Here is a 22,545-nt window from a genome sequence, read left to right as displayed (position 1 = left end):
ATAATTAAATAATATAATTTAAAGGATATGCTATATCTTAAAGGCTTATTAAATTAATATCTTATTTTTTATAATAATAAAGGCGTTAATAAAATTATCTTTAAAATATTGCTTTATAATAAAGAAAATAATATTTAGGAAAAGTTTAATAATTAAAAAAAAATTCCTTATAAAGATATTAAGGAGTTAATATAAGGTGGGTATAAATGCGTTTATATATATATGCGGGTATGGGCTGGCCGGGATTAGGGGGCGGCTGGGATCGGGGCCAGGGACGTTACCTACCCAGGTATGCTGGAGATCCCTCGGTTAGCCAATTCGCAGACTGCCGACTCTCAGGGGGAATGGATAAAGTTCACAAGAAGCTTGGAAATATTCTGGCCACCCAGTTTACTAACTGCCAACTTTCAAGGGTTCGAACATAGTTCACGAGAAACACGAGTCTCAGCCGCAGCAAGGCCATGGTTGTTGTTGCAGGACTTGGCCCGCTCGTGCATCGGAAAAGTAAACCATTGTGTATCATAGTCGCTTAGCTACTGCAACGTGATTAAAACTGCCTAGTGCGTCGTGACTATAATGAACTTAAAAAGTGTATCCCCTGCGTTTCCTACTAGTAATCATGGGGCCAATTCAGGAATATGCGGACTAGTCATGTCATGGCGCGTGAAGGCAGGGTAGCAGCTGGATGACGCACGGAACTTGACCCTGCGAGGCATTACATTGGGTTGATACCCTTGCCATTGATGTGTTGGATGCCATGCTTCCTGCTGGGTGCTGGCGTGCTTGCGAAACACCGATTGCCGTATTCTGTTTCTACAGACGGATCGCGATTGAGTTCCTTAGTCGATACGACTGATCAATCTAGGTTTGCAATGACTCGCAACAGCTGTCTTGTCATAAGCAGATCGGGGGCTGTAGGATTGGGCAGAGCGGATTAATGAATATACTAGAGTAACAACTGAGTTAGCAAGCTAAGCATAGGGGAACTGTTGCTTAAGACCAAAGGATAGTTCACCAGCGTACCTACACAGCGGTGAGTATACGACAGGGACACAGGCACATGTCGAAAATCGCCCAAGGTATATGTTGATGTTTCAATGTAACACCAAAGATAGTCGCATTCGCATAAAGAAATAATTATTATTTAAAGAGGTTATTACTTTCAAAGTTATTTTTTTTCTTTTTGTAATATCTTATTTTTTTTAGTACTTATATACAGCTCTTAGCTTATAAGTCTGAAAAGATAAGAACTTACTTAGTAGTATTATCAAACTTGATCAGTAAAGGTTACACTGGTAATAAACTAAATGTGCATGCGATTATTCGGGTGTTAAGTTCCGTATTGAACTACTTGTTGTGGTTTCACATATGCTTGTACTGTATCTGGTATGTGCTAAACCAGACTTCAACGTAGCAGGGCAATATGCCTAGGTACCTATGCCTGGTATCATAGTACCTGGGTTTTTGCCGGTTTGTTATGCGTTGCTGATGCCACAGAGTCTTGCACAATGACTCTTGGTACCACACCAAGCTCTGTACCATTCAACATTCCCAAGACATCTATCGCAGCGAGCTCAGTAGAATTACAAACATTCGCATTCCCATCCACTTCCATCATTGAATACCCGTTCGAAATGGATGAGCTCGACATCCATATGGCCCCGCTGCTCAGGGGATGTTTACCATTCCAAGCTAAGGCCCATGTTGCGATCATAGGCGCAGGGCCACGAGGCACCAGTGTCCTGGAACGTCTCTGCTCATCTGGATCTGAGTTCTTCCCGCCAGGAACGCACCTCACTATCCATGTCATCGATCCGTCCTCTACGGGTCCCGGAAGTGTTTGGCGCACTGATCAGTCACCGCACCTCTGGATGAACACTGTGGCGTCCCAGGCAACCATGTTCACTGACGAGACTGTTGTTTGTCATGGACCAATACGACCGGGACCGAGCTTTTATGAATGGTCACTGAAATACGGATTTCCACTAGGCCCTGATGACTACCCGACCCGAGCTCAGTTCGGCGAATATCTGCAGTGGGTTTTCAACAAAACCGTGGAAGATGCCCCTTCCAATGTGGAGGTGCGGACACACACGGTCAAAGCTATCCGTCTCGATGGGCATAATTACCATCGGCAAAGTATTGTTCTGTCCAACGGGCACGTCATTCGTGAACTTGGGGCTGTGATTTTAGCCCAAGGACATCTGCCCCTCGTGGCTGATTCGGAACAACGGCTCAGTACGACTTACGCTGACAGACATGGCTTGCGGTACTTCCCTCCAAAGAATCCGGCAGATGTCAACCTCTCTTCCGTTGTTCCTGGCGAACCAGTTGCACTTCGCGGTTTGGGCCTTTGCTTCTTCGATTACATGACCCTCCTAACTACGGGCCGCGGTGGTCGTTTCATCACTACATCCGACGGACTTCGATATATCTCGTCGGGAAAGGAGCCTCGACTATATGCTGGGTCCCGCCGCGGCATCCCGTATCATGCACGCGGTGACAATGAAAAGGGGCCGTACGGTCGCCATGAGCCTGTCATTCTCACGGAAGAAGCCGTTCGTGACTTTCGCCGTCGCGCGAGATCAGGACATACACCGGACTTTCTGAACGAAGTCTGGCCGCTCGTTAATAAAGAGATCGGAACAGTCTACTACGCGGCGATATTAAGGCAGCGATGTTTGGGTCCTGCCGACTTTCAACACGAATTTCTCAGGACTCTCAGTAACAGCCCTCAGGAAGCCGAGGTCCTTGACAAGTACGGAATTTCCGAACCAGACCGTCTATCTTGGAGCCACATCGCAAGGCCTTTTGACGGACTCAAATTTGACAACCCCAACTCTTGGCGAAGCTGGTTGCTTGACTATCTGCGGGAAGATGCAAGAGAGGCTGCGTCCGGCAATGTCAATGGACCTTTGAAGGCAGCTCTGGACGTTATGCGCGACATACGCAAAGAGATACGGATGGTTGTGGATCACAAGGGGCTATTGGGAAGCTCTCGGCATGAGCACCTCGATGGCTGGTATACTCCATTCAATGCGTTTTTGTCCATTGGCCCACCTCGGCGCCGCATTGAGGAGATGATCGCATTGATAGAGGCTGGCGTGCTGGACGTTCTGGGACCACGTTTGGAAATCGAAACCGACGGCAAAGCGTGGCTCGCTCGCTCAGCTGAAATACCGCTCTCGACGGTACGAGTTACCACGCTCATAGAAGCGCGTTTGCCAGAGATTAGCCTTCGGCGAACTGACGACAAGCTCCTTGCGCACCTGTTGAAAACGGGCCAGTGCCGCCCACACACTGTGGATGGTTACGAAACCGGGGGGCTGGATGTCACTGAAAGCCCATTTCGAGTAATCGACAACAAAGGCCGAACACATCGAAGTTTGTACGCTATTGGTGTCCCGACAGAAGGAGCACACTGGGTCACAACGGCGGTGGCGAGGCCCGGGGTCAAGTCGGTCACGCTCGCAGAAATCGACGAAGTTGCACGAGCCGTGCTGCACGATGTATCTAGGCAGCAAAGCTTTGAACTGCCTCAGGATAACACGAAGAAGGAATCCGGAATCTGTCATAGAGCCTTGAGGCTAGTCAATGGCGTCCACCTATCGGACCAGGTGACATCACGAGAGAAACGCTTGCATTAGAGAACGTCGAGTCTAGCCACAACAAGCACACATTGATTCAGTTACTTGGAATCATTCACATCGCGTATGGCATATCGATCATTTCGCCTCCTGGCCGCAGACCAGCCATTTCTGTTTTTGACGAAAGTGGACAAAACTCAGCGGGGCTTACCAACAGCTGACCTCATTCATGGCTTGAACGCCGAAGATGTTCCCAGTTCTAAATCATGAAAGTAGCGCGCGCCCCAAGGTGGTAAAAGACTTGCCGAGGTTGGCGCCCGGACCTATTCGAGCCAGAGAAGTTTAAGCTTTGAGTTTGAGACTAACTTAACTGGGGTGGGCTTTCATCGGGGTGATGAGTGGAAACACGCTAGCCGCTGCGGTGCATCACCCATAGTTAGTCCACAAGTACCTATGCGGCAACTGATGACGGGATTCAGGTAAAGAAAGTCAGTCCTCGAGTCACTCATTTCGAAGAGGCAGAAAGATAAGCCGCTATAGATGTTTGACGCTGGCCATCACTCTTTGACCTATCGACTGAATTCTTACCTTACCAATCCTTCGACCTGACATATCATTGGATACCTAGGTGCTGGAGTTGGTGGATCTGAAAAATCATGATGTGCTTCCCACAGGATCAAGTCCATCGCCAATCTTTGGAGGACCCAGAGTCGTTTTGGGCGCAGCAAGCAGAACGTGTCTATTGGCACCGGAAGCCAACTTCAGTCCTCAAGAAGTCAAATAAGACCTTGAAGAGCGGCGTGGAGCATCCCTACTGGAGTTGGTTCGACGGGGGCGAGATCTCAACATGCTATAATTGTGTTGATCGGCACGTTCTGGCAGGAAATGGGGACCGTCCCGCCATTTTCTATGATAGTCCCGTCACGAAGACGAAACGGACGATCACTTACAGCCAATTACTTCGTGAGGTGGAGACCTTTGCGGCTGTTTTGAGAGACGAGGGTGTGAAAAGGGGCGACGTAGTGTTGGTCTACAGTAAGTCATCACCCTCCTCAATCAGAACGACAGTCTCATTTCTCAAAGTGCCCATGATACCTGAGGCCTTGATAGGTATCCTCGCCACCAATCGACTCGGGGCTATCCATACAGTAGTATTTGGCGGTTTTGCAGCGAACGCTTTAGCCCAACGAATTGCGGCTGCAAAACCTGTTGTCATCCTCACTGCTTCTTGCGGCATCGAAGGGGAGAAACCTCCAATAGGCTACAGACCCTTCATCAAAGAGGCCATTGAGGTATCGGGGCACAGTCCTGGACGCGTTTTGGTATGTCAGAGGGAACAATTGACCTGGCCACTCGACGAGACTCATGGCGAACGGGATTGGTTCGAGTTGGCTCGCAAAGCTCGAGCGAGTGGTATCAAGGCGGACTGTGTGCCTGTGGACTCAAATGACGCAGTCTACATCATATATACGAGCGGCACGACGGGATCTCCGAAAGGAGTTGTCCGAGATGCCGGAGGGCATGCTGTTGGTCTGCAATTCTCGATACGTTATACCTTTGGCATTCACGGGCCGGGGGACGTAATGTTCGCAGCTAGGTCAGTTTGCTTAAATGTAAACATGAAAGCTTCCACTGATTTGAAGTGAAGTGATATCGGCTGGATTGTCGGACATTCGTACATCATCTATGGACCGTTTCTCACTGGAGCGGCAACAGTTTTATACGAGGGTAGGTGATCCACTAGCATTCCCTTAGGACATACTGACCGACAGTCTTGAACAGGAAAGCCAGTTGGAACTCCCGACAGCTCGAGTATATGGCGCATCATCCAGGTGAGTCGACTGCTGTGTTCCGACGCAGAGACATCTTGTCATCTTCGGAAGAGCCTGGAGAATTGACAGCTCCCAGGATTACAAGGTCAATAGTGCCTTTCTGGCACCAAGTAAGTATTGCATCACACAATTTCAGTACCCTGACTGATGTTTGAAGCTGCTTTGAGAGCCATCAAAGGAGACGATCCGGAGAATCGACACTTGAAAAGAATTGGCAGCGCGGGGTCCCTGACGTCTCTGAGGGCGCTATTCCTAGGGGGCGAGAGATCAGAGGTGTCCCTCGTTACGGTGTACCAGCAGTTTCTACGACAATATGGGTCCCCGGGAGCCATAATCAACGACAACTGGTGGTCGAGTGAAACAGGTTCTCCTATCTCCGCCATTAGTCTCTCACCAGAAGCAGCAGCTAGCAGCAAGAGATCGGATCGGAACCATTTGCCGCTGGTCAATGTCAAGCCTGGAACTGCCGGAAAACTGATGCCGGGCTTCGACATCAGAGTGGTGGACGACCAAGGGCAGGAACTTAGAAGAGGTGAGGTTGGCAATATCGTCTTGTCGATTCCCTTACCGCCCGCTGGGTTCCGAACTCTTTGGGGAGATGAACAGAGGTTCTATAAGGGGTATCTCAAACGGTTTGGCAAATGGATGGATACAGGAGATACCGGCACCATCCACGAAGATGGTTATGTCAGCGTACTGAGCAGAAGCGATGATGTGATCAACACTGCAGGCCATCGTTTGTCAACCAGTATGTACGCCCCGTTGTCATATTGGCTAATCCCCGCTCACAAATGGTAACAGGCATCATTGAACAAGCGATTACGAGTCACCCACTTGTTGCAGAGGCAATCGTCGTGGGGATACCAGATGCGCTTAAGGGACAACTCCCGTTTGCCTTTGTCACTCTGTCAACCCCTGATCATCCTCCCTCTGCCATACCAGATCAAAGGCTCATCAATGGCATCCAAAAGCGAGTCCGCGAACAAGTAGGTGGCATTGCGACACTTGGTGGTATAATCCAAGGGAAAGGAATCATACCTAAAACTCGATCGGGGAAGACACTAAGAAGGGTCCTCAAAGAATTGATAGAGAACGCAGTTCACAAGGAGTTTGAGAAGGACATTTTATGGCCCGCAACGATTGAAGATATCACCACGGTTGAAGCTGCCAGGGGCAAAATCGCGGAATATTTCAAGACGAAGGGGGGCAGGCACAAAGCAATCGAGGATCGACCCAGGTTATAAGCTACTTCAAAGATTTCTAGATGGCCATTATTTTGGGATTGAACAGTCAGCTTCTGACTTGGTGTTTACAGCGGCTCCGTATATTTGTAGAGCAGTCTCCGAACACCACTTTCAACTCTGGTTCGGCGAGGTTGCCGAATCGGAAATCATAAACCCAAAGCGAAATTCGTAGATTCACTATTTTTAACTACAAATAGTACCCAAACCGCTCACATGCCATGTGGCAATGGTCCGCAAGGTGGAACGGCTGCTTGTGGGAAGAAGGCATATGTTTGGTCTCAGCTTGCACGATGAAGACAAGCAGTAATGATGAGACTTCAAAAATAGCGTTGAAGATGACTCATTTGCCACAACCTTACGAAAACGATCCAAACTCAACCATATAACTACGTATACAACTGATCAGTCTTATCTTCTGTAGATATAACAACTCGCTCTCTTGCGCAATATTTAATTAGTCTACCTAATTCAAATAGATAAAGGAGCAGGGTTAACTTTGATAGATACCATGTCAAGGAGTTTAGAAAGCGTCTACTACTAGTAGTATTTAATTGGGTGTGATATCATCTTTGAAAGGCATTTCCTGTTCTCTTCTCTATCCCCACTGACGATAGTTTCAGAACGACCAAAGGAATCGGTGTCAGTTAAACTTACTCTTCCATTCTGGCCACGATGCGTAAGGAAAGCTATCAAAAAGTATCAAGAGATCCCCCCTTGAAATTGAGAGTGTCCCACAGTGTGGATGGTTTCTATACAGAGAACCCTCATTATCCCAAGCACAGATTTATGAATCAGAGCCGTCAGTTCTGTCTGTGTACATGCCAGCTATTAGGACACGTTTTTGGATGTTTCTCTTCACTCAGACACTTCCCGTAAATCTGGTACAGCAGAGATACCATGTGAACTTGGATTACAAAAGTCGAACCAGCTAACCGGAGTCACTATTCCTCGTTGAAATCACCTGAGGCCCCCCATGCTGCACTGGAACCACCACATTCACCAGTAGCCCCCATGCCTACTACTGGGACTTGAAGCTTAGTGAATACCGAAGACCTGGCTAGTCCTTGGACCGACTAAACTATACTACTGTTTATCTACTCATAGAATTTCACTCCGGCCATTTCACACCAAGTTGCCTGCCGCCCACATGGAGGGCCATAGCAATAGCATTATTGACTTTTCACTTTACATTAGACATCCATTTCACTGTGGACGGGTCCAATTTTGTCTAGTTATATAAGAAAAAAGTGCCTCCCATCGTAGGTCGAAACTGGTCAAGTCTGTGCAACAACTCCGATAACGAGCGAAGACTTGATGAACAGCACCGAGACACCCACAACGCAATCCTCACCCCTTTGACAACACCCATATATAAATCATGTTGACCCATCAACACTCCGAGGTGGACAAGCTTGCCGCCACCAGGACCAAGCTGGAGCAAGCTTTGAAGCAGCTTGCTCAAAAAGACCGTCAGATCGCAGCCTTGACGGAGGAACTGGCGGGGCTGCGTCGAGGAAACTCACCAACAAATGTGGCTGACGGGTTTTACACCGCGCCCAGTGATTTGGAATTTGACGGAGACACCAATAGGTAAGACACAGACTTGACTCGGAAGCTGTTCAAGGATTCCGGAATTCATCCCGGCTGACCATATGCGGTACAGAAATGAGTCCATGACAGAAACGCTTGCGCCTTCGACGCCCCCATATTCCCCGCCACCGAAGTCTTCAATGACAATCTGTGATGATGGCATGGCCCAAGAAGATCACATGACTGAGACTTTGCCGTTTATCGAGGACCAAGGAGCGACCCAAGCCGCATTCAACGACCGCTATGCACCAGTACGTCAAGAGAAGGTCTGCGGTGATGGCGGATGGACCGACACATACTGTGATCCATCTCCTGGAGGCTCAGATGATGGTCATCTTAAGGCTGGAGATTGGAAGAATGATTCTGCCGCCAGTTGGGATAATGCTCCCTCCAGCTGGGGCAATGAGTGGTCCGACAGCCCAGGACCAGCCGGCGCGTCATTCCAACCTGGTGAGCCCCCCAAAGAGAAGTGGAGGGACTCGAAGCATCGACCTGAAAGCAAGTCATGGCTGCATAGCCTGTCTTTCGGAAAACCAGCTCACACCCTATCGGACAACGAGTACAAGGATCTCTTGGACCTACACGTGCTCCCATTGACGACCCGACTCGAGGACGACGACTGGCTCAACTCGGACCTGGGACATGTCCGCGTCGACGACGAGCGTTTGTTCCGGCTGCTCACCAGGGGCCGAGAACTTGCGCAGAAATGCCTCTGGTCGTTCATGGACAAGAACCGGCCGGACATCTGCCAGCGCGAGTTCCCGGGAGGCTGGCAGCAAGTCAAGCTCGAGGTTTCCGCCTTGCTCGACACACTGAGGCCATTCGCACTCAGCTTCCGGCAGAATAAATCCGAACTAGCACGGAACGCTTTGTTCGCGGTGGTGCCTCTGAGGCATCTCACCTGCCACTGGAACCCCGGCGACCTGGGCTGGTTCCGTTCGGCGCCTCGCGTGGTGGACGGGCACCTCAAGAACGTGCAAAAGGTTGCTATCCACATTTACGACAAGGAATGCGCGGCAGAGGCACGGCAGCTCAGGGACGAGGCACGTCAGGCCGTCCAGGATACTGTGAGCGAGATAGAGGCGCTCGAGCCGCTGTTTGATGAGTACGAGTGGAAGTATCATCACCAGCAAATGTTCGAGCAAATTGAGTACGCGAAGGACCTGAATACGCCAGATCTGTTCAGATACCCGGAGGTACTAGTAGTCTTTAGAGCTGCGGAAGCTTGGTCGCGACATCGCTCCTCTTCTGGAGAGGCATTCGAGGAGGACCTGAGACTCCGCGAGGACACCAATGCGGTGAGGAACCAGCAGGCTCACCAGGGGGAGGAAAATCACGCAAACGCAGGGAACAAGGATGATCCCATCGCCGAGCATTCATCCTTTATCAGAGTTCTCAGCCGACGCAACACCACGTCTTCCTCACAGAGGTCTAGCCCGAGGCCGTCGGTCACCGCAGAGGAGCAGCATGTGGTCCGCAGAAACAGCAGTACTTTCTAACGTTCAAGGGCCTAACTACTAGGGGGGGAGGGATTTCTTTATTCAGGTGCTGCAAGCAAGTCAATTGGCAAAGCTGCGGCGTTTATATAGCGGGTCACTATAGTGGGTACCGTGACAGGTTTGCTTTGTTGGAGCGGGGCCAAAGACGATACACAATGTGGACGTGGGTCGCAATGAGAATTCGTAAAGACATCTGTTCAACTATCATGTCCGACGCCTTGCTATCATTGTACTGCGACTTTGCGTTCTCTTGTTTCACTGTTGAAGATGCGACTCGCTGTCATAGACTACTTTTCCGCCAACAATCGTCCGTAAAACCTGGGTCTGCGGGAGACTTTCGATTGGACATGTTATTGGGTTGCGGTCGATGATTGCGATGTCTGCGTGACTCCCCACCGCAAGATCCCCAATTCCTCGCCAACGGATTACACTCGCACCGTTGCAGGTCCACATCTCGTAAGCCTGCTCGCGACTGACAACCTGAGACAGGTTTGCGTTCGACCGCCCGCTCGACAGCGTGTGTGTTACGGCGAGCTGCATCTGTTCCCAGGGGCTTGTTGGGCCCAAATCCATGGACGCTGCGGGCTTCAGGCCCGCGTCGAACATGCAGCGAAAAATGTTGAGGTGGCTTATGTAGTCTTCACCGAAGCGTTCAATGATCATATCGCCCTTGCCGTAAGTAAAGCTTGAGCTTACAGCGATGTCCAATCCGAGGTCCTTCAGCTGTTTTGGCTGGTCCGGTCGCATCACGTAGCCGTGCTCGAGCAACCACTCGAGCTTCGCAATGCCGTACTTTCTCTTAACCTCCTTGAGCAGGTGAATGTATTCGTCGTGCTCGTCGGGGCTGCACGATAACATATTGAGCTTCAACCCGGTGCGAGCACAGAAGTCGACAGCGGCCTCGATTTTTGCGGCATCGATTTGGCGCTTTCCTGTGGTTCGTTCGCCGAATGGACCAAGGTAGCCCCTCTTCTCTGCGAAGTATCCGCAGTACGAAGATCCGAAAGCGCAGGTGGTGATACCGCATATCCGGAGCCAATCGTCCTCTAGATCAGTGTCGTCCAAGGCATATCTCAATCGGGCGTTGATGCCATCTAGATCCTGCGGCTTGTCTCCACCCAGAGCACTGGGCTCTAATTCGTGAGAACATTGAACACGTAGGCTTAGAGCATTCTGCGCTTTCAGCAGCTTATAGAAATCCACATGACTAATGTCCATGGCGTGTGATTCGTGAATAGCGGTGACCCCCATCGCATTGTAGCCAGCCATAGCGTCGACCAAGGATTTGTACAGTAACTCGGGCTGAATGACTGGGGGCATCAGAGCTGCAAGCTTCTGCCAATAGGGGTCGGTGTTGTAATAGTTGGTGACATGACCGCGGACAATCCCCGTCGGAATTCCATGCTCATCTTTCTCGATGAAAACGTCCGATACTCGATCAGGCGTGTCTTTAGTGATGCCGAGTATCTCCAAAGCCTTGGAGTTGAACGACGCGATATTTGGGAGAACAAGCGCCCAGGCCTGAATACCGACTGGGTGATCGGATGTGGCTTGATCAAGAACTGTTCGATTGGGAAAGGTGCCTTCTTTGAGTGTCTTGTAAGACTTGCGCTGGAAATAATGCGCATCGCCGATCGGAGTGCACATGATCCAGTTGCCTTTGGGCGTCTCAGCAGCTCTGACGCGTATGCGTTCAATGATCTCTTCATGGCTAGCGGCGTCTTGGATGTCCACCAGTGGCGCTTTGAAAGCCGCAAAGTGAAGGAGGTGAGGATGGTTGTCAATGAGACCTGGAATCACGACGGCGCCTTTCAGATCTATGGTCTTGACTCCCACTGGCGTGACAGCTGCCACGTCTTTGTTGGTGCCAACGGCCACAATCTTTCCTCCAAGAATTAACAGAGCTTGGGCTGGTTGAACGTAGGCATTCTCGATTATCTCGCCGTTGACGTAGGCGGCATCCTGGACAAGGGCTTCGGTGGAGTCGGTCTTGCCCATCTTGCTCGTTCGTAAATACAGTTGGAGTTTATAAAGAGGTGTCGTGATGTGTGGTAATTCGATGACAGCAATCGTAAAGGTTGGAAGGCACTGCATCGATTCTTACAAGATTTATAGAGCTTGTCTGCGTAACACTTCGTGCAAGCGCTAGCCGCATGTGGACTTATACCTCCGTGCAGGTGGGATTGTTTTTTGGACCCGGGCGTCCCGAAGTCCTGTTCTCGCAATGGGCCACTTAACAATAGCTGCCAGCCTTGGTACATCGCACTGGTTGACTTCTATCCTCCAAGCGTATTTGCAGCGATCCACTCTTGCAGCATGAGCTAGCTGTGTCGAGCCGAAATTCACCGTGCCAAGCTCCGCCGCAGAGTATGAGCCAAAAATTGATTACGAAGCACAACCCCGAGAGCAGCGGACTGCAGTGTGTCACTCTTTGCTGCTAGAGCTGCATGTTGGAGTCGACTGTGATCATGTCACAACGGGATACCTGTTTCAGACCTGCTATACTCTGCATGTTGAGACCGTTCAAGCTTATGAGGTTCTCTTTCACGGTAAAAAGAGTAGAGCTGGAAGAGCGTCAAGACTCTCATACCATGGCTGCTCGCATCCAGCTTTTCTGAGCCGCCATTCGGCTTGCGAAAAAGCCTGTAATCTATCCATATGTAGCTTATACAAAAGACTCTGTCCAACCGCAAGGCGTTTACAGGTTTCGTGCCGCATCTCGAGATCTGGCAGCTCCAGCAAGGCGATGAGAATAGGAAAGCATACGTGAAGCGGCAACTGACCGGTTGTTTCCAGGCAGTGGTCAAGTGTGGAGAGAATGCCCCTGGCGTGCAGCGACGCCAATGCATCGTCTTTGTCGTACGATCCACTGAAGTGATGGAGCAACAGCAAGCCCGCTTGCTTCTGCGCGTGTGCCTGACTAAGAACCAAGAGCTTCTCATTTGCGGTGTAGCGCTGTTGGAACTGTGATGGTAGCTGAGGTGTCCAACTCGAGAGCTCTTCGACAAGGGTTGACCAATGACGGCTTCTTCGTAAAGTGTTATTACGCTCATGTTTGGTGACGTTGGCTGTTTGGCAGATGTTGTAAAACATGGTAAGGAGTGGTCCACATAAACCCAGAGCAGCATCCACATCTGCATAGCTCCTCGTAACTGGCTTGAAGATTGGAACGTCTCGATGAACAAGGCAGTCGACAATGTGCATGAAAAGAAGATGGTTTGTGTTGGTTGAAAAGATGGAGTTGTCTGACAGCGACATGTACCACGGTGCGACCAGGGTCATCGCATGGGTGAAGACCGCGTTCGACGACATACTCAGTGTAAGGATCTCGAACAAAGCGAGACATATACTCAGAGATATGACAATGTATACTTGTGCGGCGTCGACGTTCTCAAATTGTTTCAGGACTCTTAGAGCATTGGCACCTCGCTGAAATTTAAGATGATGGTGGTCATGCCAGCCGCTGCGAATCTGAACAAAGGCAGCGGAAGTAGCGAGAAAAGCTTCTTTCAACATCGCCGGCGAAGCGTTGAAGGTGAGATAGACATGATCGTGGGCTGCATCTTCAAAATGCGGTCCGATGGCAATGTGTTTGACGAAGTCTTCTTTCGACCAGAGGAGACGGAGCAGCTGTCCGTCAATCGAAGTCAGGTTGGGCCGCGGACCAGGGGCAGGACGTAGCAAGGGTGGGTTGTATCCCAGCCCAGAGGTAGACCATTCAGATTCCGCTTCAATCTTAATGATATTTTCGTTGACGAACCAGGCGAATTGCTCGGAGGAGCCTTGTAGTCGTCTCTCGTCATGGCGGCTTCTGCCTCGTGGCAAGACAACTCTTTTCGAGGAACACGTGCGTTGTAGACGCGTACATCGAACGCACATGGTGCCGCCAGGCACGTATGTGCACTTGGCCCGCAATTTGTGGCATTGATCGCAAGCTCTTTTTGATTCCATTTTCAAACGTTTGCCGTAGCTCCTTGGGCCTCACAATCATGAAAGAGATGTAGGCCGGGAGGGCAGTTGGCCAGCTTGGCCAGCTTCGCACTCAGCGGACACGTTTTCCTTTCGGGCAATCGGGATTTGCACTGTCCGTCTCTGCCACTTTCCTTGTCTCGTACATCCACATCGGCTTTCCTTCCCCAAGACCTTCTACTCCACAGTGGGCACGTCCCTTGGTATCAGCCGAATCCGATCCATTTCTCGACGGCATCTTTCGGCTTTTGCAGTTTGTCCTTCTCCCGTGGCAGCAATCGCTCCTGGACTGAGTGTTTGCCACATCGCCGTAATTGTTCTGATTTCTAACTCTGGCCCACCCAGGTCACCATCTGAGGTTTGCTTTGTTGAAAGGCGGAAGCTACACGCAGAAGTAGGATCTGCCGGAAGAGAAGAACTTGAAGCGGCTGGCCGAACTCGTAGCTCGCCACAGGGACGACTTGAAGACGATCGTGCGGCACCACGACGCCGAGTTCAAAAGCAAAGGGTGGTCGAGGACAAAGGCTTGAAGAATAAACACGCACGAGTTCTCAAGCTGGAGACAGCGCATGGAAAGCAAGACGAGGGAGAGATGTCAAAGCTCCTGACGGATGTAGGCGGTATTTCAAGTACGGGTGAAGTGAAGCATGCATCGCGGCATCACAGGGCTCGCAGCCTGCAGCGTGTGACCTGGTAAGTGAAGCCGCTGCTTGATGGAACTGAACTTAGCTCTGAATCTGAAACATGTGTCTACATTTGGAGCCGCTCGGAACCCATTTATTGCTCCTATCGACTTGGCGGCTCAGAGGCCATTGTTGTGTGTCCAGCAGGCGCCTGACATTGTTGATGCTGGATGGAGCTGGAGTGACCTCCACTCTTCTCGACTCTGCCTTCCTTCAACCCCTTGCCCTGTTACCAACATGACTAGGCTGGAGTACGGGCTCAAATGGCTTGTGTAATCTTTGTACAGCATTGTCTACTAGCTTGCCATGTCTTCAGCAACCTACTTGCGCCTAGGTACGTCGTCCCGGGGCGGAGCGAGCTGGCCAGGCCACTTGTGACTAAGCTCAGCTTCTTATCGATAAGGAGACGGCTTATCGCTATCGCATTGGAGTCAAGACGATCCTTCCCCAACCTACTTTGCACCGCAGGTAGAAAATGTAAGTTGGCCCTGTTCCATTGATTGCGTATCTGTCCAGCAAGATGTCCTTCCTGTCGACCGCCATACAGACATGAGGTGGCCTATGGTGAGTATTTCAAGACAGCCCTCCAGCATCATTCTCGACTGACTCTGTCTGACAATCCCACTCAATTGCAGGCAAACCGGGCATTGCTAACGTTGCGCAGCCCGCAGTTTTGCGCACTCGGATCTTTGCGTCGTCTCCCCCTTCGACGCGACTACGTCCACTCGAAACGATTCGATGCGATCAGCTCGTTCTCTACCCCGTCGAACCGTGGACGGTCCTTGTCGTATGCCGAAAAGGAGCGCCGCAAGTCAAATACACCACGGAAACTCAAGGCACTGCTTGGGTCAACTTTACCCGCACGCAATGAATATGATGGCAGTGCCCAGCGCAATGGGGGCTCACGGCTGCAGGAGGACCGTGAAGATACACTCAACGACTTGAGGGAGAGTGAACTGGAGTTCAGCATGACGAATCTGCGGCGGACGGTACGGCTGCCAACGCAAGACGACCTGTCCTCGATGCCTTCAGGCTACTTCCGGATGCCCTGGAAAGCTGTCGCCACAGCCGTCCAAGCTCTTGGCGGAACTCACTCGGTGCAACCAGCCCAGTCGATGCTTTCAGGTTCTGGCAAGAAATTCTCCCGAACTGACATTATTATCAACCTTCCGGGCAACGACAGTGTGGTTGCCGCTGGTGATGGCTGCAGTCCAGAACGAGCCAAGCGTGCTGCGGGTCTGCATGCGCTGGCTAAGATGCGTGATATGGATGTGCTGACTTTCGCTGGCTCGCAATCTAAAGAAGAGTTTGAGGACGAGAAGGAGGGCATGATGGATATTTACAACTACGCCGCGCGTTATCGCTGCGTCCCCAGTGTCTCGATTCGTGAACGCCGTGGTCTCTTCAGCATTGCCATCGACATGCCTCAACACGGCATCAACGTGGCAATCAATGTCGTGGGCTCTGTAGCTCATGCCGAGGCGGCTGCGGCTCTTGAGTTCAAGAACCAGGCTGAGCTGTACCATCTCAGGAGAGGGGCAGATACCGTCGTCGTGAGGGACCCTCATTCCCTCAGCACCCGCAATGCCCCTGGCTTTTTCATTTACTGCCGTGATCAAGGTGAACACTTGGGCGCATTCAACGTGTCGTTACAACGGCTCGGGGAGATGTGGGTGGGCACGCCGGTTTTTGGACGCCCCGACCTGCAAGTGGACCCAAAGGTCAAGGTCAGAACAAGAAGTAAGGACCATGCGGTGAAGATTGCGAAACTAGTCGGAGCACTATCGGTCCTCAAGACGAAGCCACATCTTTTCGACAACTTCAGCAAGGCTTTACAAGCGGGGAACGGCAAGTACCTCGGAAAGCCCAGGCCAACGGAGGTAGTCCTGAACCCCGAAGTCCTGCAAGAATTGAATGCAATACAGGCTTTGGGATGGCCGCACGAGCCATTGCCACGCGTCCATCCAGTTCAGTTCAGGAATGAACCCGCCCGACACACTCGACCCAAACACGCTCTCACACAAGAACAGATTGCGATGAAGTCATTTCGACTAAAGGAGAAGATGGACGAATACAAGACGCGTGGTGACCTGGAACATCTACGCCAGACACGGTCAGAACTGCCAATGGCCCAATACGCTTCTCGCGTCAGGCAGATTGTGCACGACAATGTCTACTGCGTGGTCATTGGAGCGACTGGAAGCGGCAAAACCACCCAAGTTCCTCAGATCCTCCTTGATCAGGCCATCGAGAGCGGTACCGGCGCCTCTTGTAATGTCATTTGCACACAGCCTCGTCGCATTGCGGCGACATCGGTGGCTCGGAGGGTGGCGGGTGAGCGGGCCGAACAGCTTCAGGAGACCGTCGGCTACCATGTGCGGTTTGATGCGAAGCTGCCAAACCCTGGCGGAAGCATACTCTACTGCACAGCCGGAATCCTACTCCAGCAGCTTCAGCATGCCCCAGACGACGTGTTCGACCATATTTCCCACCTAGTCATCGACGAAGTCCACGAGAGAGACCTCATCAATGACTTCCTCTTGACCACACTCAAGTACACAATGGCAGCCCGTGCCGCACAGGGCAAGAAGCTGCCGCGCGTTGTTCTGATGAGTGCGACAATAGACGCAGGGCAGTTCGCAGCATACTTCAGAAACAGTCTGCCATCTGCCGACTCGACTGACTGTCCCACATTGAACGTGCCGGGTCGGACCTTTCCAGTCCAAGAGTATTACCTGGATGAGGTTCTTGGGGCGATGAAAGATACGCATGACCAGCAGAACCTCAAACTGTTGCGTACGGATAAAAAAACGGTCGAGTACCTCAAGGCAGAGAAAATCGACGTGGGCAGTTCTCTCGCAAACGCAGACACCTACCCTGACTCCGTCATCGACTGGAAGAGCCAAGCCGTCACTGCTGGACTTGAAGATATCTTTCACTCACACGACAAGGACGACGGACTGGTACCATTGGGCCTGGCAGCCACAGCAGTTGCCCATATTACCAAGACTTCTGAGAGTGGTGCCATCCTCGTGTTCCTCCCTGGCTGGGACGAAATAAAAGATGTGGACGAGCTGCTGCGCGCCCAATCCCCCCTCGACGTCGATTTCAACGACCCACAACGGTTCCAGATCATCATGCTGCACTCCTCCATACAGGACAGTCAGAAGAGGGTATTTGACCCGGTCCCAGAACGCTGCAGGAAAATTATCCTCAGCACCAACATTGCCGAGACATCTGTGACAATTCCGGATGTGCAGTTTGTCGTCGACACCGGCAAGTGCCGCGAGAAGCGTTACGACCAGACGAGACGCATCACCCAACTCCAGTGCACCTGGATCAGCAAGTCCAATGCCAAGCAGCGAGCGGGACGAGCCGGCCGTGTCCAAGATGGAGTTTACTATGCACTGTTCACCAGGTCTCGGCGTGAGTCCATGAGGACTAGCGCCTTGCCGGAACTACTGCGCTCAGACTTGCAGGAGACTTGTTTGGACGTCAAGACGCATCCCATCAAAATGCCGGTGGCCGAGTTTCTCGCAGGAGCCATCGAGCCCCCTCCGCCCTCCGCTGTTGAAACTGCCATGCAAAACCTCGTATCCCTCGGTGCTCTGACTAAAAAAGAGGAGCTGACACCGTTGGGCCGTGTTTTGGCGTCTCTGCCCGTCCATCCAACATTGGGCAAGATGATAATACTTGGGGTCATCTTCAGATGTTTGGACCCAATGATCACTCTCGGCGCTGCAGCACATCAGCGTCCGCTTATCACGAGTCCTCTTAATCAGAGATCTGCGGTCGACGAGATGAAAAAGAAGTTGGCAGGTCCGTCCGAGAGTGACCACATAATGCTTCTAGAAGCCTTTGGCGAGGCTCGCCAAGCCTCAGCTCGCGGCGGCCGGGAGGCATACAATATGTTTCGCAGTAATTTTATGAGCCGCGGAGCGTTCAAGAATATCGACATGACGGCACGTGACATCGTCGGCATTCTGACCAAGGCCGGGCTCATCGAAAACCAGAACATCGAGACAACGCTCCAGTACGGCGGCCGACACATGAATGCCAACTCGGGCTCCGAGGCACTCGTAAAGGCTCTGCTTGTGGCTGGACTGTACCCCAACCTCGCTGTGCAAACTAGACCGGACCTCTTCCGTACGTCTTCCGAGAATAATGTCAGAATGCATCCATCATCAGTCAATGACGAACTAGTGTCAGCTGCCAGCTTTTTCACCTACAACAGCCTGTCTCTCTCCAGCGATGGGAACTCCATGTACCTTCGAGAGTCTTCATCGGTCACACCCCTAATGGCACTCTTGTTCGGCGGCCCGCTCGTCCCGCGCGGAGCAGTCCTCGAGATGGATCAGTGGCTGCCAATGTTCATCATGGCGGACGTGCCCGGAACCGGACCACAGACCTCGCTTGGCGGCCAACTCGTCTCGGACCAGGTCTTGTTCCTGCGCCGGCTCCTAGACAGGGTGCTCGCAGCGGCTTTCAGAGACCTGGCCTCCAAGACGCCCCTCGCCGAGGACCCCATGCGCTCAGAGCTCGTGTTCAAGCTGGTCAGGGTCCTGAACCGGGAGGCCGGCGATCAGGGGAATCTACGCCCTGGTAGCCCGACTCGAGAGGCGGGTCTGGAGGTGAAGCTGCGTCCTGCTGAGCAGTTACGGTGGTCAAGGGCTGGGGCCTGGCCTGGTGCTGCCAACAGGCCGTCTAGCCGGTTCGGGGCTTCGATAACGTCACGTCAATGCTCGTTGTAGCTCTTCAGATTACAGGCGGAATGGCCGTGGCGTGGAGAAAGTGAGTGCGCAAAGGACCTCAGCCAGAGCCTTGTCGAGGCACATAAGAAGTGCTTTCATGCTGCAATTTCCCCTCAAACATTGCATCGTGGTGTTACAGGCTAGGTGAGGAATCCCAATGTTATGCAACGTGTGCATCTAAGAGCATAGCGTCTAGCCATTGTTATAGTATTGTACTTTTAGATCATGTCAAACGCACAACGTTCTCCTTCATATTCAAGCTAGATCAGATATAGCATCTTACGAATTAACCTGACACCACTTAACACCTTATCCATTCTATATTGACTACGTGGGCATTGTAACTATGTGTCCCAACACTTCTCAAGGAAACGAGCCCACCCTAATATTAACCTTCAAATTCTTCTACCTACCTAGGTATGCGAATCTCATGAGACCTCCCACATATTTTAGGTGTGGCTCCAGCTCACAGCAATTAGGAGTGTTGAGCCGGCATGTGCATTCACCAACAGGGCCATTCATAGTGGAATACCTGGGCACGACGCCCTTCCACCGCACAGTCAGTCAATTGGACAGTCATTCCAAGGCTAGCATGACTGAATGTACGATTCAATCAGTCGCATAATGACACAAGCGATTGTGTGGTATGAATCAACCTGCTTTCAAGGTCTCTCACGGCCTGAGTTGAGGAGAGGCCGGGGTCAGCAAGTCGTAATGTGGATAGGGATTCCCTCACGACCTCTGGAGCTATACATGCTAAGTTGGTTCATTTAAAGTATCACTTAAAAGACTGTTCCCGGCATGCCGAATTCCTGTGACATAGAATTCACTTTCTTGTCCACTGTTAATTATTCTCTCCTCTCTCACATGTTCACCTTTCTGTTTGGTCATCACGCCACTCATAGAGGCCAGCTAGGGTCTTTTTCAAAAGTTTGAAAAGTGAAGTCTATAAAATCATGTGAAATACTTATTCGGTGGATGATGGAGTCACTTTGCGAAATCTCATTTATATAACCGCACCTCGCCGCGCTCAGCTGAGCATCTCTGTGGTTCTTCCTTCAGAACTTCAACCACAAGTTCTTCGTCCGACACAACAAACCTTGTGTCCTCTTAGGCCCTCAAAATTTTCTTGTATAGACGGGGCTTGCCTATCTTATCTACCCACCAAACTTGAAGCCACCGACACAAAAGATTATCCAAACAACAGAGCACCAGCTGAGAGTTGCACGGGCCCGCATCAAGCAGCTGGAGGCTGAAAATGATGAGCTGAGGCTAGCACTAAGCCTGCTCACACCCCAAGCGAAGAATCAGCCAACGGTGAACAGGCATACGCCACTTCTGAGGAGCCGTGCTCGTGGCAGCGAAGACAGGAGGTAAGCAGGAGACTGGGGTCAGAGACAGTCGCCAAGCAGCACATGTATCTTTTACATGTGCTAATGTATGTACGTTTTCGAAGTCGTATGTCTTTGAAACAAGAGTCACCGTCCTTTGCTCGCTCAACGAGAGCATCCCGCGTCCGGGAATCACCGAAGCCAGTGTCCACAACACGCACTGTTCCGTCATCCCCCTCCGCCAACAGCACCGCCAATGGATCAAGGATTGTCGTCGTTGATGGAAAGTCATACGTCTACCGCAACGGCGAGCTCACAATGATGAGCTTCGGCTATCTCGTGTCTACCAAGTCTGCAATCAACAAGTTCGGCCACTTCGAGCGCCGCAGAGAGGAACGTTCCGGGGTTTGCCATCCCGCATTTGCAGAGCCAGAGCCTTGGGACTTCTCTTGCTATGTGGAGCCTAAAGCCGTCAGCGAGGAATGCTCTCAACCAGCGAAGTCGACGCAGATCATCTCACAGGCGGAATTTGATGACGGAATCGAGCGGAAGGGCATCGCACTACGAACGCAGTTGCGTCTCGATGGCTGGGCGTGGGAGCCCGCCAACATCGTCGTCATAGACCATGATGAGCTATTCGACATTCTGTGGAAAGCCGAGAGGTTGGCAAAGCGATGTCTTTGGAGGTGGCTCCGTACCAACCGTCCGAGAGAATGCGAATGGTACGGGATCCATTACTTGTCCGACATGGACCTTGGTCGGGACAGACTGAACTTGCTGACCTTTGGCGATGCGGAATTTTTACAATTACCGGTGGACGACGTCGCATGTGGTCATGCATGTTATCGAGGAGTTGATCATACTGAGAAACAAAGTCCACCACTTCAACGGCCACGGATTCAGGATGGCACACGTCGACAAGCATCTGTACGATGTTCAGAGGCTTGGTTTCCTCCTCTACGACGAAGAAACAACTTTAAGTGCCAGGAGTCTCAGGCACAGGCTCCGCACAAAGGCTGAAGGGGTGGCTCGAGAGATAGAGACGGTGTGCGGTGTGGCTTCTGACGGCCCTGCCTTTTGCGGAGGAGTACCCATGGCAACCTCATCACGTTGAACTGTTCAAGAGGGCCCTTATGAGGCTTTGTGAAGGCGACGACGACCGTGTTCGCCGCCAGTACTCGCCAGCGATTATCGGGGCCATGGAGGAATAGGAGGAGAAAGACTCGGAAGGCTACATGAGCTGGGACTGCAAGCCAGACGTCCAACAGAGCCTGGCCAACGTGTGAAGATGCTGGAGAATGCCGGTCACGGAGGGGCAATTCCACCTGGCTCGGAAGATCAGAGAGGCCGCGTCACTGGGAAGATCCACCAGGGCCAATGGAGGAGTGCGTCTACAACTGGCCCTCGCATTCTGTCGGTCCGTGGACAGCAAGCCCATGTAAGGGACTCAACACGCCGGGCAAGCTTTTGCGTCGGTGGCTGAGCTGAGGACAGATCACTCTTGTAGGTAGATTCAGTCTATCTGTCCTTGGGCACTCATGATGCAGTGGACTGGACGTAGATGCTCTGACATTGTCCACATATAATTATGTGGTCTCGTTTTTAGTCTGTACACATATGCTTCTTAAGCAATATGCATCCAGTCCATCTATGATTATTATCCCTCTTTGTGCACTTTACTTCGACAGATACAGAACAGCATTCGTGCCGAGCTACTGGAATGATACTGCCCTCATGACCTTAGCCTTATGTAATCAGTAGTGGTGAGGCTGCTGATCAGTGATCATTCTACAATTGTTTGTGGTTTCACTTTTTAGACTTCACTTGTCAGGCTATACCTGTCAAGTGTTCACTTCAAATTTAATTATGGACTTTTTACATATCCCCTATTCAATTGGGCTGATAACGATTGTCAGTATAGGACACAGAACAGAGTAAATTGCGGGCAGTCACAGTAAATTCTGCTGTGCAAGAGTTAGAATTTGACTTTTCAACCTTGTGCAAACCGGCATTTGGCTATCATTTGCACAAAAGACTTTTAGTGTCAGGGAGTGGCTAG

The 22,545-nt window shown here is 51.3% G+C and overlaps 6 protein-coding genes across 6 annotated transcripts; 5 read left to right on the top strand and 1 right to left on the bottom strand.

The window, feature by feature from the left end:
• Nucleotides 1–1,508: 1,508 nt before the first annotated feature.
• INS49_004273 (uncharacterized protein) lies at nucleotides 1,509–3,647 on the top strand (the record flags this gene model as incomplete). The annotated part of the gene is made up of 1 exon (XM_043165063.1): nucleotides 1,509–3,647. The coding sequence occupies one exon, from the start codon at nucleotides 1,509–1,511 to the stop codon at nucleotides 3,645–3,647; it is 2,139 nt and encodes a 712-aa protein (XP_043018713.1).
• A 599-nt stretch (nucleotides 3,648–4,246) lies between these two features.
• INS49_004272 (uncharacterized protein) lies at nucleotides 4,247–6,663 on the top strand (the record flags this gene model as incomplete). Its single annotated transcript, XM_043165062.1, has 7 exons — nucleotides 4,247–4,622; nucleotides 4,671–5,184; nucleotides 5,236–5,315; nucleotides 5,370–5,419; nucleotides 5,496–5,529; nucleotides 5,577–6,167; nucleotides 6,221–6,663. The coding sequence occupies 7 exons, from the start codon at nucleotides 4,247–4,249 to the stop codon at nucleotides 6,661–6,663; spliced, it is 2,088 nt and encodes a 695-aa protein (XP_043018712.1).
• Nucleotides 6,664–8,041: 1,378 nt separating this feature from the next.
• Nucleotides 8,042–9,752, top strand: INS49_004271 (uncharacterized protein; the record flags this gene model as incomplete). The annotated part of the gene is made up of 2 exons (XM_043165061.1): nucleotides 8,042–8,253; nucleotides 8,327–9,752. The coding sequence occupies 2 exons, from the start codon at nucleotides 8,042–8,044 to the stop codon at nucleotides 9,750–9,752; spliced, it is 1,638 nt and encodes a 545-aa protein (XP_043018711.1).
• A 255-nt stretch (nucleotides 9,753–10,007) lies between these two features.
• Nucleotides 10,008–11,750, bottom strand: INS49_004270 (uncharacterized protein; the record flags this gene model as incomplete). The annotated part of the gene is made up of 1 exon (XM_043165060.1): nucleotides 10,008–11,750. The coding sequence occupies one exon, from the start codon at nucleotides 11,748–11,750 to the stop codon at nucleotides 10,008–10,010; it is 1,743 nt and encodes a 580-aa protein (XP_043018710.1).
• Nucleotides 11,751–14,953: 3,203 nt separating this feature from the next.
• INS49_004269 (uncharacterized protein) lies at nucleotides 14,954–19,155 on the top strand (the record flags this gene model as incomplete). Its single annotated transcript, XM_043165059.1, has 2 exons — nucleotides 14,954–14,968; nucleotides 15,040–19,155. The coding sequence occupies 2 exons, from the start codon at nucleotides 14,954–14,956 to the stop codon at nucleotides 19,153–19,155; spliced, it is 4,131 nt and encodes a 1,376-aa protein (XP_043018709.1).
• A 1,460-nt stretch (nucleotides 19,156–20,615) lies between these two features.
• On the top strand, nucleotides 20,616–21,697 carry INS49_004268 (uncharacterized protein; the record flags this gene model as incomplete). The annotated part of the gene is made up of 3 exons (XM_043165058.1): nucleotides 20,616–21,315; nucleotides 21,362–21,510; nucleotides 21,572–21,697. 3 exons carry the CDS (start codon nucleotides 20,616–20,618, stop codon nucleotides 21,695–21,697), a joined length of 975 nt encoding a protein of 324 aa, XP_043018708.1.
• Between the last annotated feature and the right edge of the window lie 848 nt (nucleotides 21,698–22,545).

The sequence above is a fragment of the Diaporthe citri genome (assembly GCF_014595645.1).
Source record: "Diaporthe citri strain NFHF-8-4 chromosome Unknown scaffold_11, whole genome shotgun sequence".
Classification (NCBI taxonomy): domain Eukaryota; kingdom Fungi; phylum Ascomycota; class Sordariomycetes; order Diaporthales; family Diaporthaceae; genus Diaporthe; species Diaporthe citri.
The sequence above is the reverse complement of the archived record's forward strand: the minus strand, read 5'-3'. Positions and strand labels throughout refer to the sequence as shown.